This window comes from Ptychodera flava, chromosome 20 (assembly GCF_041260155.1).
Source record: "Ptychodera flava strain L36383 chromosome 20, AS_Pfla_20210202, whole genome shotgun sequence".
Classification (NCBI taxonomy): Eukaryota; Metazoa; Hemichordata; class Enteropneusta; family Ptychoderidae; genus Ptychodera; species Ptychodera flava.
This window is the reverse complement of record NC_091947.1, coordinates 19,678,116-19,696,654: the sequence shown is the minus strand read 5'-3', so window position 1 is coordinate 19,696,654 and position 18,539 is coordinate 19,678,116. Positions and strand designations below refer to the sequence as shown.

Here is an 18,539-nt window from a genome sequence, read left to right as displayed (position 1 = left end):
AGTTATTCGATGAGGTGAGAGGTCAGTCGAAAATGTTTGGAATGAAGGACGGCCTCGTAAACTACCCCTCCATTTTGTTGACAGTCGAGATCCATTCTGACATATTTACCGGAGGGAGGGGCCGAGTACTTGATACTCTGCGGGTTCGCTAACCTTTGTTACTTTATTGGGATCTGTCATCATTGACTGATCCGAAGCCGTTCAGTTAATAAAACATAAATCCCCTGTCCCAGCCGCATGCCCCCGTTGTTCCAATCAAAACTCCGCAGACCGTCCACATTCCCTCGATAATCCCACGAATCTGTGTCCTTGTTTTGTCAGCGTTTTGTTTTAATCATCAGGTTGAAAACAATTCTTATGGACCCATACATGTGGAATGAATTCTTCCCAGCTCGCCCTCTTCCAACTCTTGAAAAGTTTTACAACAGTTTGAATTTACAGATTGTTTCGAAGGGTAGTAGTGAGGCCACATACTGCAGCCATAGCGACCAAAAATTGGACTACCTTAAAGAAGATTAAGTTTTAAAATGTCATAAAGGCTGAAGCATATTAAACAAAATGGTCGAGCAGACACTGAAAAGCACTCCTGTTCTTTAGCAAACCGCGATTCGAAGTTTTGATGAAGTGGATGTTACCAATAATGTCTTTCAACGACAAGCCAACACCTTCAGCGTGACATTGACATTTCTCGATGAAATCACGACGGGAACACAGCAAAAGCAGTATGACAACAGACATACAATATTGCTGGAAGATTCATATCCAGCAACGATAGCATGAATAATATTTTCGTTTCAAATAAGAAAAAAATCTCAAAAAGTTTGCTTTAAGGTGTTAAACAAACGGGGACCATTTATGTCTTGGCTTTGCAAATACGGAATTGGATCGATCAAGTTCGTGTGCTGCTGCCTGGGGGAGGAGCTGACCAACCACGTGACAAACTAAACGTATGACGGAGGAATGTACAAGTCAGCTGGATTTTGCGGTGAGTTCTGAATATATTTACCGAAATGGTACGATAAAGGGCATCGCTGTGACCTATGACCTCTGAGTCTGCCTGCATAGAGAGAACACTCGCAGCGTCACGTCAGACCTGGTTTGAACGGTCCAGAAACAAGCACCGCTTTCAGCTGGTCTGCGCTGTGGAAGGTAAGTTTTCTCTGTCGATATAGACCTGATTTTTTCTATGCGAAATGTCAAAGCCAAGTTAATACATAATAGCAGAAGGATAATTCGCCTCCACATTTGTCTTATATCAAGTCAACATGTTGGCAGCTCACTGAACGTGCTCATTTAGCAAATTAGAGTTTGGTGACAAAGTTTGGCTGGCTCCCAAAAGTTTTCTATTTTTTGATAGACTTTATGTCCAATCCAGTCTTTAAAAATTGTAAATACCCAACCAGAATTGAAACACTCAGGGATTGCGATAGTGTTCACTCAAGTTTTAAATCGTCTTATTTTCCTCGGTTTTTTGTTCCCTATGTCAATTTATTCATACGGTTCCTATGAATAGAAACACGTAGAGTCATCATTCCGCAACGCCGACATGACAGTCGAGACAACACGAAACTGCAACCAACTTGATGCAGTAATCGACGTATAAATAGTCTCATAAGAGACATTTTAGAAATCAATGCGTGTGAAGAGGTTACGTGAACCGTTGCTGTTCTGAGTGGATGAACAGCCATGTCATCCAAAAGTAAATCGACTGTGGTTTTAATTTTCAAACGGATTGATTTTTGATAAAGCTACCGCAGAAGCTGAAATAGTGATCTACTGGTCCACTCTTCAACCAATCTCGGAAATGTAGTTCGTAGATGTTGGTTTTATTGGTATACAAATTCACATATCTTCGAGTATTAACATGGTTTTGAACACTCAAATTCACAATTTTGATCGTGTAGTTATAACGGATAGTACATCTATCATTTGTTATTTTAATTTGAAGACCATAAGAGTTGTAAACTGCAAAAGAACCCCGCACATATGAAATAGCTGCGTTCCCTTAGTTCAAAACGCACCATGTTCCAATCAGCGTTTCTCATCGCCATAGCAACCCGACTACCACCTTGGGTACCACCAAGAAAGTCTAGTGGGATATTTATTGATATAGCGATGAACTGGGGGTATGGGTACATCAGTCAAGACGTTTGAAGGAGATGTGAGTGGCACTGCATAATTGATGAGCCGTCCTTGTATGAGTTTCCTGTGTACTTTTCAACACCTTCTTCCATATTGTGAGCGCTGCTTTGTATGTTGCCGTGATTTGTTATGATCATCCCTGTCATCCCCCTCAGCGCGTACAAAGTCCCCCCTCCACGCATGTGCCAAGCTTTTCAAGACATGCCAGGGAAACCTAGCGCAGTGTCTGGGCTCGAATAACCCGAAACGTACAATTGAAATCAACAAAGCGCTTTTTGTATAAATTTTCAGCCGGTATGGTCCTTGCACGGTTCATTAAGCACCATTAGAGCACCTACCTAATCATTACTAGAGGCTGTTGTTTGCGACGTGTACCAACACGACCATACGACGGCAGGAATCCATAATTGAATGCCTAAATGACCAGATTCTCATATTGATATGCCGTTGACTTCAATCACTAACAAAATATATGGCTTTTTACCGATCGATAAAATCGATCAAAAAGTGCACGAAATTTGGTTCCGCGGGAAGCTCCATTGCCACTTTTATTGACACTGGTGCTACAGGACGCGGTGACCCAAGGAAGACAACAATAAAATCTTTTTAACACGGCAAGGGCGTTTTGTTTGACAACTCGCGATTGAAATCTCTCGAGTAATCACCGAAGATAATAACACGATGAAACGCATGTCAATTCAAGCGTTCCCTTTTTTCTTGTTAGTTTCCTGGTTTCCTTAAACTGTAGAATTCATGGCTGTAGTAAGGCTACAGTGACATGAGTTCCACTATCGAACGGACAACTTTGCCGGACCAAAAATTATCAGTTGATTGCATGCGCCGGCATCCGAAACGGTTTTGATTGCAGTCGCCGAATCCGAGTCAGCTTCTGCAAGAAACTCGCTCGTTTCGTTTTAAATCAGCAGCAAACTGAACTTCGTCGAATTGTGTCGACGGATAAGTTCTTTAATCTAAATTTTGTACCACTTGCTGCGGATACCCTACCGGATGTGTCATTTCGACCTCTCAAACTGATAATTCGCCACGGTTCTTTTGCATCGATCGATACGTGCGCCCGTGTTATCTCGGCAACCGATACAAACAACAGATAACAATTAGAAAACAGTGCCTGAATATCCGTAATGTGGCTTTTGTCAAATTTGTAAAAAAAATCATTCAAAATTTACACAAATTTTATACAAAATTTATACAAAATTCATGCAAACAAACTTAAATACTCAGTGACTAGAAATGATAACTACAGGAGTCGGTTCGTGGTTTAAAATGTACAGTTAAAATTGGATATTTTGGTCGGGGTGAATCTATTTATAGCGGTTTTGTTGGTGTTTATCATTTGTTGTTTGCATGACGCCTAATAAATCTGCCGGTGTGTCTATCGATCGCGAAGGCCAATCTTGCCCTTCGACCCTTTCGGTCAGAACTCCGCGAGATAGTTACCTACAGAGACCTTTGTCGTATTCCATTGCTTCAGCTTGTCGGCTCCACGCATGCTTACATGCGCACCATAACCAGTTCAAAGAGATATGCGAACGTCTGTCGCTCGGGAAAATCGCGGGGAACTATCCAAAATATTATTTCATAGATTTATGTAATCTGTATTTTTCGGGTTTTCCTGCCATTGCCCCGGTCTGATTCTTTGTACGCATGCGCAAATTGGAGAACATGTCTAATACTTTCCCATATACTTGGCTCTCGACTCTTGGCTACTCGGCTTTAGGATTAATTTATAGTTTTAATGTTGTGACTATCGTGTGTAGACATGATGCCAGGCCTCCAACCTACAGAACTGCAACAATTGTTCGCAAAGCCAATTCGCCCCGATTTAACTCAAGAAAGTGACAACTGTAATCGAAATCAGTATGAAAAACATTTATTTTCGTAAGCCTTTAAATGTTAACATGGTAATAGAAAATAAATCCTCAAACAATTTCCATAAAACTGTGAAACTCGATTCACACACTTGCCAATTGTTCCGTCAGTGCTACTGTGCATTGCTACTGTCCATACAGGAACACCTTCCTGATTGCATGTGAAAGAAAAAAAACAAGCAGGAAAGCAAACAAACAAACAAACAAACAAACAAACAAACAAACAAACAAACAAACAAACAAACAAACAAACAAACAAACAATCAAGCAAATAAACATAGAGACAGACATACGAGGATGTTGTTGAAATGGAAGTAGCTTTAGAATTTATAAAAAAAAATTGTCAATCCGGGATTCGAAATCACGCCATAGGTGCCAGCATAGCTATACGCGGAGACACTTGAAGATAGCCCATGTGCGCGATTTGGAGCGCCAAACAACAGCGGACACACTGTATAAGACCTTGACAGAGTCCTCCATTGCTTCGACGGCTGACCAGCAGGAAATTCTCGTACTAATCATGTTCTCATTGTGCGGCCTTTCATCGGGTAAATATCTACTGAAAAATTAGACTATATATTATCGGTAACTCAGTTTACCCTAGTGTGTGGGGAATTTACATATATATCCTCTGTACCTGACAGAACTTTACCCATTTCGTGCAACGGTAACCAAAGACCGAGTCATCACGAATTCCGCGAAAAGGAATGACCGACAAAGCAAAATCAGGGAGCCGGGCATTGTCGTTGTGAATTTCTCAACAAATCAGAAACCGACACGGTGTCTGGTGTTCACGTAGACTCAGATGTTTCGGGCGAATGGTTTTAAATATGTTATAACGCCGAGGGCCATTTCAGTCAACGGGGGTGATTTCTTGAGTAGAAAGGTGGTTTCGGATCGCAGAGAATCGTGATCACGCCACAATCGTGGTAAAAAAAGCCGGATATGTGACGAGAATGACAGTTTTGTTCTATTTGAATGGAGGATGGGTTGTGAGGATTCACGCCGTGATTAAATCTGTCGATCATTTCAATGGGCGGGAAATGAGGGTGGGGGTGGGGGTGGGGGGCGATGGAGAAACCAAAGCTGAGCCGGCAAAAGCCAACCATCACGGCAGATCGCATTTCTCAGCCAAATTTCTCAACCTGTGTTTTTCTCTCAAACGAATGGCAAACAGAATGTCGAGGTTCCACAATTAAGTTACGAACATACCATACCACACCACCTAAATACAAACATGTACATTCTTTGAGCCAATAGCTATATCACTAGGGCATTAATTTTCTCAGTTTTCATACAATCCCCCCGGAACTGATACTGAACGCCCTTCAAAAAATTGGCACTTAATATCCATAAAATGAGTGGAACAGCATATAAAAATAAGGCCAAAAATTTATTATAATTGAATAAGTTAATTCAGTATGGTTCCTAAATTTGCACGGCCATTCAGCGTTACAAAGGCTCTTTCAAATTCAACAAATTTGGACCGTTCTATCCCGGTAATGTTTATTTAATTACTCGCAGTTAAATGATAGGTATACCAAATCGGTACCCCCACTCGGATAGAAAAGAGTTTTACAGGGACCGCAAGCTTTGATAATTAATTCAAGCCCTTGACGCAAAACCACATCTTGTTTTTTAATCGTCCCGAGAGCATTTTTCACTTTATCCCATATTACGCTCAATGGACCCCAGCGAATTTGCTTTGTCGCAAGCATTAGAGGAAAGCCAAAACGAGAATTTTGCCGCCTTCCGTTCTAAGTGCTTCGCCTATCTCACGAGAACAGATATTGCCAGGCGATACAGTTGCTGAAAAGATTTTTAGCTTGGTTTGGCAAATAAAAACAGGGATTGCGCTGAACATCCCGGACTCCGTGACTTTGAAATTGTGTCTTGTCTTCCAGTGTGCAGAGTTCCCCTACAAACCTCTTGAGGTACAATTAATCCTCCGCTCTTCTCGAAATCTTACATTTACAGAAATAGTTTTAAACAGTTTCTGCTTCAGCGACGAGATGTTAAGAAAGAAAGAAAGATTTTCGCAGAGAAACTTACGGCGCTTTACGAAAGCGTTAACTAGAAGATGATCGATTTTTCATCACTTTTAAAGATTTACAAATGTAGACCGAGCCCTGAAAGTTGTTAAGCTTTTTAACATACAAACACATGCCGAGGTTAATTGCTACTGTATGTGCTACATTCCCAAAAGCAATTTTAGCATTTTTTCCCTTTGTTTAAATTGCGCCATAAATCGATGCAGCGTTCGAAGTAATTGCATTCTACATGTCTGCCGTTTGTTTGTCGAATCGCGTTACCAGTTTTCGCCCAATTATTGGCCACTTTCGGGCTTATCAGAACTGTTTGTAATTGTATCAGTATTTTTGGAATGTAAATGTCCTGACAGAACCGCTATTCCGTCGTCAAAAATTATTAATCCGAAATGATAATAGACCGTCCTGCTGGAAATTCATGGCATACCTCAGAGACGGGACAGAGAGGTAGAGTCAAGCTATACTTTTGTTTAAAGTGTTCAGGTACCCATCAGCCATATTGTTTGCGTCTGTCTGTTTCGCACCCTGTTTGCGTGTCTGTCGGTCGATGAAATGCAAATCAAAGTAAGGGAAAAATGAAACATACATAAACTCCTGCAAGACCAACGCATTGTTTCATCACATGACTATAGCTTAGACTGCTCTGATTTCGTCCGGGGGAGGGGGTACTCGCGCTTAAAATCCCGCACTGTAACTATAGGGTTGAACATAAACAATTTAAACCAACTCTATTTTGAAATCTTCTTTTTGACCTTAAATATTTCAATTTCGGGTATAAATCGTTTGGTGTGCCAGTGAAAAACGTGTTAGCTCTGCAAGCACCACACTCCGGCAGTACACACACTCACTCACACATACATACATACACACATTGGCGGAAAACTGAAATTTTTATTTGCTAGGTTTGGGCTAAAATAGTCAGCATTCCGAGTCTGGTGTGTGTTGCGCCTCTTATTCACATTTTGTTCATAATGACTCTGTTTACTTCCTTCGCGAAACACGGAGGAAATTGGGGAGAATAATACTAAAAGTACGGTAGGATAAACTCCGGAGATTACACAGAAAGAACGGCACATCTGTTCAAATGAACTGTGACCTCCTGCGAAAGGCGGTAAATGATTTTCAATTCTGTGCCTGATATCACAGAATGGAAAGTGGTTTACGTCGATCAATTATAGATTGAAGTAATGAATATTTAAGAAGAGTCCAGACTTAAGGGGGTTATTGCGTTGCGAGATTAGAGGGAAAATGTGATCACTGACACCAGTGTCGACAAAACCGTCCTAAGTATAGCAAACAAACAGCGCATGCTAAAAAAAATGTCATGATGATGACAGAAAGGCAGTCTGCTCCTCTAAACGGACGTGGAAGGCCCAGTTGTACCCTAACGACGGTCTCATACACCGAGCAGCGCTGCTTACGAAGTCGCCGGCAGTTTACACAAAACCTCCGAGAGTATATTTCCTCTCGTCTGCTGTCGATTCAGTCAGCTCTATCTGCTCGCAACTAAAATTTTTAATTAAAAATGATTCAAACCCCTTTATCGCAGCGCGAGATTTAAAACCTACATCACGTTGCGTTGCACATAGAGTCATACAATTTATGAATTGTCGAATTTTACGCAGGCAATGTCAGACCAGAATCAATGGTTATGACAAACTTGAAAAAAAAAAATCAGCCCTGGTGTATCACGCGTCTAACGTCTCAGTATTCAGGCATTCAAAATTTTCCTCCGAAATTTGGCCACAGAAAGTTTCATGTGACTGAGCTCTGTATTTTCACTAACGGAACTCAAACCGAAATCGATTCGTGTTTGTGTTGCCGTGCGGTCTGAAGCGTACGTAACGCTCGCCACTCAATATGTCACGGAAAATTACAACCGTACTTTGTAACTCCGCGGATTATGAAGTCTAGTTCGCATATTTTGAACGCATCTCGTGTCAATGTTGCCACGTTTCCGTCAGTCCCCGGTTGATGACGAAAAAAAAGATCCGCTCCGAAAAGGTCAATTTTGAAGGCAAATACTTTGCGTGTGGTGGCAGATTTCAGATTCAATATTGACAAACTAAAGAGAAATTGTAACAGATGAGTGAGAGTTCTGCTCAAACTCTACTGTAAAAACGTTTTTGGCACATTTCCAGAACCGCCTGTGAATTTAATGCCCGAGATTCTGGCAGTGAACGGCTCGTATTGTCACTACAACTATTAGCTGCAAATGATACCCAAATATATGGTTTAGTCGACCTTTAATCTGAGCACAATTATTATTACAATTTTATTTGCAAGGTTTGTCGGCCCTTTTTCCGTACGTACGTCACTTAAGACTGGTTACCGGCTGTGTACTAATTTCTGTGCCTCCAAGTCTCGGCATATCCCAACAAATGACTTGTAATTATCTCCCTCGAAGTGGCTACTGTATCAACCGTTCATTGTCCTCAAGTAGAGCCTACTCTAATCGCGGAAATTTACGTTTTTGTGAAAGGTGACGTCAAGATGGTTGGCAATCGATAAATGTGCTCACCCGTGACCAATATGTGCGTCATTAACGCTGTAATCTATGACTAGAAGAGGAGGGAGGGGAAATTACACTATTATCCCGAATGTCTACACAACTGATATAGAGTAAACACCGTGGTAGCTCTAGCTAATGGTAGCCAAAATTTATTGATCTGTCAAAGGGGTCTGTCTATCTCTATGTATGTATATATATTTGCATGTATGTATGTATGTATGTATGTATGTGTGTATGTATGTATGTATGTATGTATGTATGTATGTATGTATGTATGTATGTATGTATGTATGTCTGTCTGTCTGTCTGTCTGTCTGTCTGTCTGTCTGTATGTATGTCATAGTATATTGACTAGACAGTGTCGTTATAGTTTAAACAGAAGAAGCCGAGAGAAAAAAAATCTTTTTTCCTGAATTGTCACTGAAGCACATTAAAACACGATCTAAAGATTCACCTATATTGTTTTATTGTGTACTTCTGTGTTTCTCTTGATTTCACGTTGTATATAAAATCCGCATTCGACAGTGAGTCACTTGTCTAGTTGTCGCTTATTTTATTGTCTTGTCTGGTTTTATGATAGAGATTTATGGTCGATAGCAGGTGATCCAAGAGTCATATTTTTAAAAAAATCAAATTTTGTACGGTTTGAAAAACGGCTACCTATGGATATTGACTTTAGGAAAGATCTGGTCACCTACCCTTGTTTTGAACTGAATTTAAATCGAGTTGTCAAGCGATGTCCATAAAATGTGACGCACATCCACAGCTGTCGCATCCGCAAACAAATATTAATTTTCAAACACAAATAGCTTGCGAAAGCTTAACTGTCTGATATGTTTACATATATATAGCGTCTTTCGCAATGTTGGCGCGGTTTCTGCATTCGTGAAAACCCAACATTTTAGTAAGTGAAAAAAAAATGCTGAAACAAGCCTGAATTTACAAACAAACAAAAATTCCGAAGAGGCGATCGATTTTTCGATTCTATGCTGAGTCATTCCACGGCTACCGTGACTAAACTCGGTTACATGCTGGGCTGACGTGTGGATATTTTGATTTTCTATAAATTTTTTGAGTAGTCACTCCATAGTATTGCTCTCAGTATTATTCCAATGAAAATCAAAACAAACGAACAAACAACAACAAAACTGAAAGACGTATATTTGAGTCACTCTACAAATATATACATTGAGTATCATATGTATGATTTTACTGCAACTAGTAATTGTGTTGAGGCTTGTTTCGTTTGACTCAAACGATATAAATACACTAAAAACGACGAACGCGGCATAACAAGGTGCATTGACGGGACAATTCGACAGTGCCAACGTCCGCCGAAGCTTCAATGAGCGGGAAAGTTTCCAGACCACGCTTCTCAAGAGTGATATTTCCGTGATTGGCTCTCTGACCCCATGTAGTACCCCCTAGGCAACTGTAGAAGTAAGTTTTAGGAGACATGTAATACCTAGAGGAGTTAATAGTAAAAGGAGGATGGATATATACCGCCATCTTCAATAGTATCCCTGTTCAAACATTACTCTCACCTTTGGGCAACGGCGCGCATTCACTATCCTTTTGTCGCCACAAATTAAAAAAGAAATAACAAAGTCAGCGGGTTAAGGGGTAGGTCGAGATTTTGACGTCACTCGAAACATGGAAATAAAATAAAATAGAATTCATTGAATTGGTCCAATCGAGTTTAACAAAGAGAGAAACAATAGCTTGGAGTGTCATGCCTTTCGCAAGATCTTCAAACAGAGAGCGCAAATAGCTATATTTGCAAACGATCGCTCCAGACAAACCGCTATATGCAAATACCGTAAATTGACGATCATTCTGATGATGTCGTTGACGTTACGCTGCTCGGAGTCGAAAGGTTAACGCGACCGCTGTTGATTGGCGGGCGGGTGACTCGAGTGGGTCACGTTACCTGTCCGATTTTTTTTAATACCAAGCAAATATTGATAGAAAATCAGAGTACGCATTTGACTAACCCAAAGCTCTACACGCTTTACGCCATCATGTCTTGCAGGTACCACCGCAGGTATGGACACTGTTTACCCTGCATAAATTACTACCCCAATCAGCGGGCGTTGGGTCACCAGACCGAGGTGGATGTACGTAAACGTGATCTCACCCAATTGGACTGAATGCCAGGCGCAAATACCAATACAGATACGCAGTGGGCACAGGCAGTGTTACGGCTGACATCGAGAGCGCCTGATGTCGGAGGCTCGCGGTGGGCGACTCTGACAAGTCGGTTCCTCGGCTACCACCACTCGACCCTTGCTCGACACCGGCATTTCTCCGACTCGAGTGCCAGAAACGCACACCAACACGTCGAGACGATGGCCAGAGGACAGCCAGGTATGACTCGGTCCAGAACTCTAACGGACTTGTATCAGCACCAGCGGTCGAAACCCAAACAGGCGGCAAAGGGAGTTAAGACAAGGCGGACGAGTAACGCCAGCGTCGGACAGTCGCAGTTTCCGCCGATCAATGGCAACAATTCTCCGCCGCTCACCGGTCGACCGCTGACTGCCAAACCGGTCGATGAAAACCTTCGGCGGAGCAGGGAGGATGTTTCTTTTTTGCCGAACGCTTTAAAACATGTTGGTAGTTCCAATTCTATAGCCAGCAACGGTAGTGGTCCCGTTAAACCTGAACTTTTACAATCGAAACGCCATAGTTCGCCGGCGATCATACCTGTAGCGGCGGAGCGGCGTGTATCGTTCGACGTCGGCGTGTCTGTTAAAAGTAGCGGCGATGGGGCGGAGTCGATGGCCAGCGGATTCACGAAAAGTAGCGGACCCAATTCGAACAGTTCGCCGTCGAAGTTAGACCGACTTTTGAGACCCATCAGTGTAATGACCAACTACAGCTCTCCCCTGAGCTCGGTTATCGAACAGACGTTTGCTATTGAGCAAGTACAACCCGAGCCAAATCTCGATCAAGTCCGACCACAAACAGTAGCAGAAGACACCAGCAAAGTTAGCAAAGTGAAAAACGGTCCAACAAAAATCCAACAACATGTTCTACCTGAGAGCAAACTTCCGAGAAAGAAACCCGCCAATGTCAAAGCAATTTTCAGAAATAACAATAATTACAACAAATGGCCGAGTCCCATGGAACACAAGGAAGCCAAACTTGATCACAATAGGAACGAGAGGAGACCTTCTAAAGGTTGGAAACAACCAATAAACCCGGCGAAACATTTCGATTCTGTGAGTGACTATGATTTACCGTCAAACACACACAGGACGCTTACTTTCATCTACGACGAGAAGGAAGGAAAGAGCGAAATGGTGGCGGACACTCCGCGGAGCCAGGGCTTTCTGAAATCGGCGATGCGTCAACAGTACTCGCTGGCGGATAGAAAGAACGACGGCGAAGAGCTCGACGAGGACGACTCGGCCGAGGACGAGGTGTTGTGCGCGCCACTGACGGAAGAAAATTTACAAAGTCGCGAAGAATACGATGAAATACCGGACAAGAATAGACAAATTCTGAACTGGGTTCTTTCTGGATATCTGGAATCGGAAGGCGAAGAACCGCAGGAATAACTATTCATTAACAAACATTTCGGGGAAAGTAAGTGATTTTTTAAAAAAAGGTCAACCTTATTTTGAGAAATATAGTTTTTGATGAAATGGAACATTTCAATCCAGTCGTGTGTTACTTGAATTATTTACTTTTCTTTATTTATTTTTGTTGTGATGTGTAAAAACATCTCCAGTCATGTGACAGTCGGAAACATTTGAACTTTAAAACAGTGACACGCGCTGGCTACAATATAATATGATATCGATGAAGTTATTTTCAAAGGTTGACAGCTCTGTCATATTTCATCGAGAGCAACAGTGGGGTCGTGAAACTTCGCTGTTGTTTAACGCACAGCCGTGTTTCAATTTTTTTGTTTTTGCTGGGGGATACGGTTTCTACCCACTTAAAGTTTAGATACCTTAGGCTATGTTAAAAAAGAAAACCCTGCAATGGCTAGAACAATGGTGTGTTTTGCGTACGCTTTGTGTCCATGCCGAAATCGAATACTCTGACCAGCTATCGTACTTCCAGAATACGAACTAACATAAAGGCAGCCAAAATGAACCCGATGACAGCCCAAATGACCTGTGATTTGCAACGAAAACTTCCCGATATCTGTTTAAAAGAGAATTTTTCCACACGTGTGACTCAGTTGAATTAAATGTGCCTATACCTTCCATAACGTAAAGATGGCGTGATTCACAGCGCCAAAGTTTATTTGCCATAAAAGATGGCCTTGCCCAGTTGACAGCTTGGATATTTTGAACGTTGTCATGGCGACAAGATCAGCTGGTGAACCGTCACCTCGACGCACCTGTCCAGTGAAATTTCACAGTCACTGACGAACAGTAGCTGGCGATTTTGTGTTTATAGCTCTCATCACACAAACACTAAAAAACAGTCATGTTTTCGCAGAGGCGGTTGAGTGGTGGACAAATAGACCCCTCGCACGTCTTGTAAAGTGCTCGAGGGAGTACGTTTACTTTTTGTTTTGCGGTGACGTACAGTCAAGAAAGAGGGCAATGTTGACGGTCAATACAGGCAGGATGGCATTGTCTCTGCTATAGCTTAAGTCTCAACAGGACAGATACATACGCAAAAAAAACCGAGGTTCAACACTTGTGTGATAATTGCGCAATGTTCACTGACGTACGTGCTCATGAAGGGGCCCAACTCACACACTGTTCTGAAGTGTGCGCTTTTAGACGGAACAGACAGACGTTCCATACTCTTCATCCTAAAATCACGCAAGGTGGATTTTTCCGTTGCAATGTAGAAACGTTCTGCTCGCCGGAATTTACTCGAGTCAAGCCCCGGCGTTCAGACGTAGAAATTCCTCAGCCGTGATTAATTATTTGCCTAACGAAAATTGAGTAAATTTTATTTCTGGAAAAAAAAAAGTTGTTGAGAAATTCCGTCGGTGTCGAGGCAAATCGGACAATACATTTCGACTCTGAGGTATAGCCGTTTGGCGAGTTATTGTGTACTTGTGCGGGGTGAATATGGCAGCGATAGCAGTGTATTGAAAATCCAGGATGACATAGGTGACACTTAACACGCAGACAATGGTACAAATATTTGTGAAAATGTTTATAAGCCCCGAGGTTATTGTGGTAACAGCGATACCACATCCACACATAGTGCTGTCGGTACGAGTAATTCTAACCGCCAAAAGAATAGTACAATGCTCCCCGTCTTTTTTTTTCTAACTATAAATTGTAAACCGCGATTAGGTAGTTGTCAGGGAGCCGAGGTAAAATTTTGTCAAACAGCGGCAGGGGCTGTCGGATCATGCCGTGTACTTTAGACCCGAAAAGTCGAGAACCCCGCGAGCCGAGCGTCTGGAAGTGTCTTACGAACGCTCGAGTGTCCCACTTCACAAGACTGTTTAATCCTATTTGCGAAAAAGACTGATAGAAAAGTACTGTGACCGGTCCTAATTCTACATACCCGTCGAGTGCTATACATGCCCTCGTCTCCGTCCCTAGTTTGTTCAGTTTTGTTTATGCCCGTGGTGACATGTCTGTCCGGCAAGCCGATTGTCCCAACCATAAAGGCATTATTTAGGAGGACTGACATTATGATGTCTTGTTGGTGGCGTTCTGATCGCGACGTCCTATCCTGAATTCTCCCCGAAGATATAAAACATACATTGATGGGCGGCAGACCTATTACCCAGATACTGAAAAGCGTTAAGGGAACTTCATGAAAAGACAGCGGTGTATAGAAAAGCTGTTAAAACATCGTTCGTAATTTAGGAGAAGCAAACCGAACGATCAAAATCTTTGATTGCTTGTATTGATTTTTTACAAAATGGCGACGTGTACGAGGGCATAGGGGTGATACAGCCGGCCTACTTCCACCTGTTTGAATTTTTTGACCCAACATGTATTGCGGACACCATATTCTTCTTTCCGTTTGTGGCCTACTGTTTTGTCACAGTAGTCAATAGCTTCAAATGCACATTGCCACGTCTATATTCAAGGCCCTACAACATAGTTCTCCCAATTTTGAAACACATGTGTAGCAACAGTGAAATGTTTCTTGGCCTTCGCTGCTACTGCTTCTCTGATGAGCCAGATAAAATTTTCCACGTCCACAAAATCGTCACCCCTTTCACGTACAATGTACAGTGACAATATGTCAATCAAACGCGTTTTACGATCATCGTAATTGCATAAAATATTACAACATATGGTCACCTTTATATATAAGCACACATCATCCGCCAACGCTTTTTACCTCAACGAAATGGACATTTTTAGATTAAATTTTATTACCGGTCGGTACAGATTTTATATTGCATAACTTTTTTTCGGTCACAGCGACAGTCTTTGGCGCTTACTCCATCATATAAAACGCGTCGCACATGGTTTTATCAGTCGGGAGAAGAGGCGTTGAATTTGAATCGAAAGAAATTGAGATAGGGCTTCCTGAAGCGTGGGCCTCAATACCGCATGAAGTGCTCTTGAACAGCTGTAAACCACCTGTTGATGTTGGTGGCGGGTTTTGTCAACAATGGTAGGCCAAGTCCGTGGAGTTTCCGTATTGAGTGTGATTAATCGATTTTAGAGTTTGTTCTTGAATTCAGGAGCCGTTTACCATCATTTACAATAACAAAAAGTAATTTCTGCAGAGTATAAACCACAAGCTATGTCAATGTTTAACTTTTTAAAACCGTTCGATTTTTTTGCGTTCTCGAACCCCGCTATTCCACACAGGCGGAGATTATCGTCCTGGAGACGCACTCTACGCCAGGTCTGCAACCATAGCGGTTAGCACGTACTCTGGGCTAAACAAAGCGATTACATTATAACTCAAACAAATTGTTTTCTGTTTATGTGGCAATTTCCTTTGCAAGCTCAAGTGCACGAACGGCAACAGAGTCGATGGTCTCAGTGATTGAACATGACAGTCATGGTAATTTTAATATTGAACAATTTTAATATTGGCCAGCAACACTTTGCCAATTTTTCAGTGTGTCTGAGCGTTTCCGTGTTATTTTAAAAGTGTGCAATTACTTTGTTGATACATTTCGATGATTTACACTTTTTTGAAATTCAATTTGTGGTTAAATATTTAAGTCTAACTTCAGTAAGGCAATGTTTCCAACTGTCACATGACTTTGAATTTGTTTATTTCATGTCAAATGAAGCTTATTTTGTTGCAACGGACAAGTCATGTAATTTACATCCAATACGTTACCATGGTATTATCCCGAGAAGCTTTCTACGGGATGACCTTGCATCAAGGTCGGTTGAATAACTTTGCGTGATTATCATCTCAATTCTTAGCGGACTGATAGAAGCAAGAAAGTTGTAATCTCGAGAATAGACGAGAGAAATGTTGTTTTACGGGTGTTTGCGTCCTGATCAACGGTGGTATTTGTTGGAGTGCCTAGGTAGGGTTTGAGGGTATTTTATAAGTCGCTGGCTGATTGTAGTATGGAGGCTGACCTGTGTGCCAATAGACTCATGCCAACCATATATGGTCAGCGAGTTGACCTGTAGACTACTTCGGAATATACACTTTGAGCGTAGTCTTGTGTAGTGTCTGTGATATCTTTACCTGCCCGTGAAAAAAACCCTGCAATTTCTTAATTTTGTTGCTTAAATATTTTCATTTTTCATATTTCGGCCAAAAATCGTAAATTTCCGTATGATGGAATGAGATCATAAGTCATAAATACCACCAAAGATATATATATTGAAAAAAAAACGCCCGTAAAACAGTATTCGATTTGTTTGCCTGGTCCGCAAGATTTGGGATTCCATGCTTCTGTTGTGTGCTACCGTTCATTGTTTGTATTGATTCTTTTCGTAACACTCTGAGCGGTAAAAAAATTGTATTCATGTACAGTTACAAATAGATAAATTCACGATTCACTGCGTGTTTCAGGTGTAATTTGAGCGTGCTCAAGTCGTCCCGGAATGGCCAATCTGGAAAAAGTGCCTATCTTCAAACAACATGGCGACGATCTCTGGACAGTGTCGTTCGCGCGGGAAAGAGCCAATCAAATACTTATCTGACGAAAGACTCTATGACATCATAGTTTTGTTTAAAATTGCCGAGTAAATTAAGAGCTCAGTATAACAGCTGCCTCCAAGGGGCGATCATCTTTTGATGATGTCTCTAAAAGTGTACATTCAGGGTTTGTTGACAAGTTCACGTTTTTGTGAAGCCTGGTAAAAATTGTCGTTGAAAATTGAATCGACCAAAATCTTGTAATCTGGCGCAAGAGCGATAACATTTAATGGAATTCAGACTGCAAAAGCGAGCAAGCATGTCGCCGAAGGGTGAGCCTTGCCTTCAGTGAGTTCATTGCATTTTGTACTCAAGTTGAATGCAAAGGACGACTTTCCGCCGAAGTTCATTGTTCACAACGGTCAAGACTGGTCATATCACGATCGTGAAGCTGTTATCTGCTTGAAATAAAGTGTTAATTCAAGTTTACAAATAATTAAATTTCTCTATGACTATCGTGCTTGTAAAAAAAATCTTAATGTAAATACAAAATATGGAATTTTTTTATGTTGTCAAAACCTCAACAAAAAACCAATATTTTTTATATATTCCGCCCAAACGACGTGATTTGAACATCAAACAATCGTAGAGTGTTAATAATGCCAACTTTTTACATAATGTTTTTGACATTAATAAGTGTTGCAATACTTTTTTAAAGATTTGTAAATTGTGTGAAGAATAATATTTTAGGCACCATGTAAATATGTAAATTTATATGCATTGTTTTACTGTAAGTTTCAGTTTTATCATTAATATTCATGAGCAAAACATGGATTGCGGACAGTTCGTGGTGAATGATCTATTGCAGTTAAATAAACCATGTTCGTTGCATCATTAATCTATGTCTGTCTTTCAATAGCTTCTTCAAATAGTGTAAATTAATAGTATGGTAGCCATGGTAATTCGTCAAATTGTTATCGTATCGATACGCATCCGTTATGTTTCATTCAGAAAAATGTTAAAAACCTCCCGAACTATGCGACTTTCTCATGTCACCCTGCTTGTTGCCTGCCAGCTGTTAATCGAATCGCTGGTTTTTTCCCCCAAAAGAGCACACACTCCCAGTTTGCACCTGACCCGGTACTACCTCCAGTCACGCAACTTACCAACTGTATGTGACACTCAACACGAATTACAAATAGATTCAACCCTAATCCGATTACGATAGGGTGTAGTAATGGCTCCGTCTGGAACTTTGCGACACCACCAAAGAACGAAGAAAAGTGAAGACAGCGCTGTCTCTGTATCCGATTTTAAATAGATGATATCTAATGTAAAAACCCTAGTATGTACCTATCCACCCAACCATTTAATCAATTTGTCTCCCACATATTTCTCCGTTCTTAAATTCATCTTTTCGTCACCCAAGCATGCTCGAAACGTCTACTCATTATCTGCACTTTCACAAGCCGCTCTCATTACCCACCAGAACTCAGCTATCGATACTCGACATCGAACTGACAACAATTACGTCACCCGTTTCTCAAAATGTCATTCGGTTAGACTCCCCCTCGAGCTATTATCCATCCAGAAAACCTTTTCTTTCCATCCCACTTGTTTTGCTTCGTTGGTTTTTTGTCACAAGTTCACCAATGAAACTATGTGATCACATTGAGATATCTGTTCATTGATACAGCCATCGGTCCTTCATCTCTATATCTGTCTGTCTATCTGACGTCTACTCGTTGGTAAGATCTATTCTGTTACAGCTTAAACCAGGGTCTATGGTTACAGCCTGATTTCCTCACCAGCCAAGCAGGTTAACTTTCTTCATTGCTTGTGCCCCTCATGATTGAAAAATAGGTTTGTCAGCTCTTTGTGCTTTTCTTTACATGGCACACAATTTACCGGACACAATAATCTCAAAAACAGCGTCCTACA

The 18,539-nt window shown here is 41.4% G+C and overlaps 1 protein-coding gene across 2 annotated transcripts; it reads left to right on the top strand.

Annotated features, from left to right (window-relative positions):
- Positions 1-1,061: 1,061 nt before the first annotated feature.
- LOC139120248 (uncharacterized) lies at positions 1,062-17,496 on the top strand. Of its 2 annotated transcripts, XM_070684479.1 has the most exons (3): positions 1,062-1,149; positions 10,624-12,182; positions 16,533-17,496. In XM_070684479.1, the coding sequence occupies exon 2, from the start codon at positions 10,742-10,744 to the stop codon at positions 12,152-12,154; it is 1,413 nt and encodes a 470-aa protein (XP_070540580.1). In that variant the 5' UTR covers positions 1,062-1,149; positions 10,624-10,741; the 3' UTR covers positions 12,155-12,182; positions 16,533-17,496. The 2 variants fall into 2 exon arrangements, with proteins under 2 accessions (XP_070540580.1, XP_070540578.1); XM_070684477.1 differs by having other exon boundaries at positions 10,624-17,496.
- The last annotated feature ends 1,043 nt before the right edge of the window (positions 17,497-18,539 follow it).

Coding starts and splice junctions, on each gene's coding strand:
- LOC139120248 (XM_070684479.1), top strand. CDS start 10,742: ATGCCAGGCGCAAATACCAATACAGATACGCAGTGGGCACAGGCAGTG.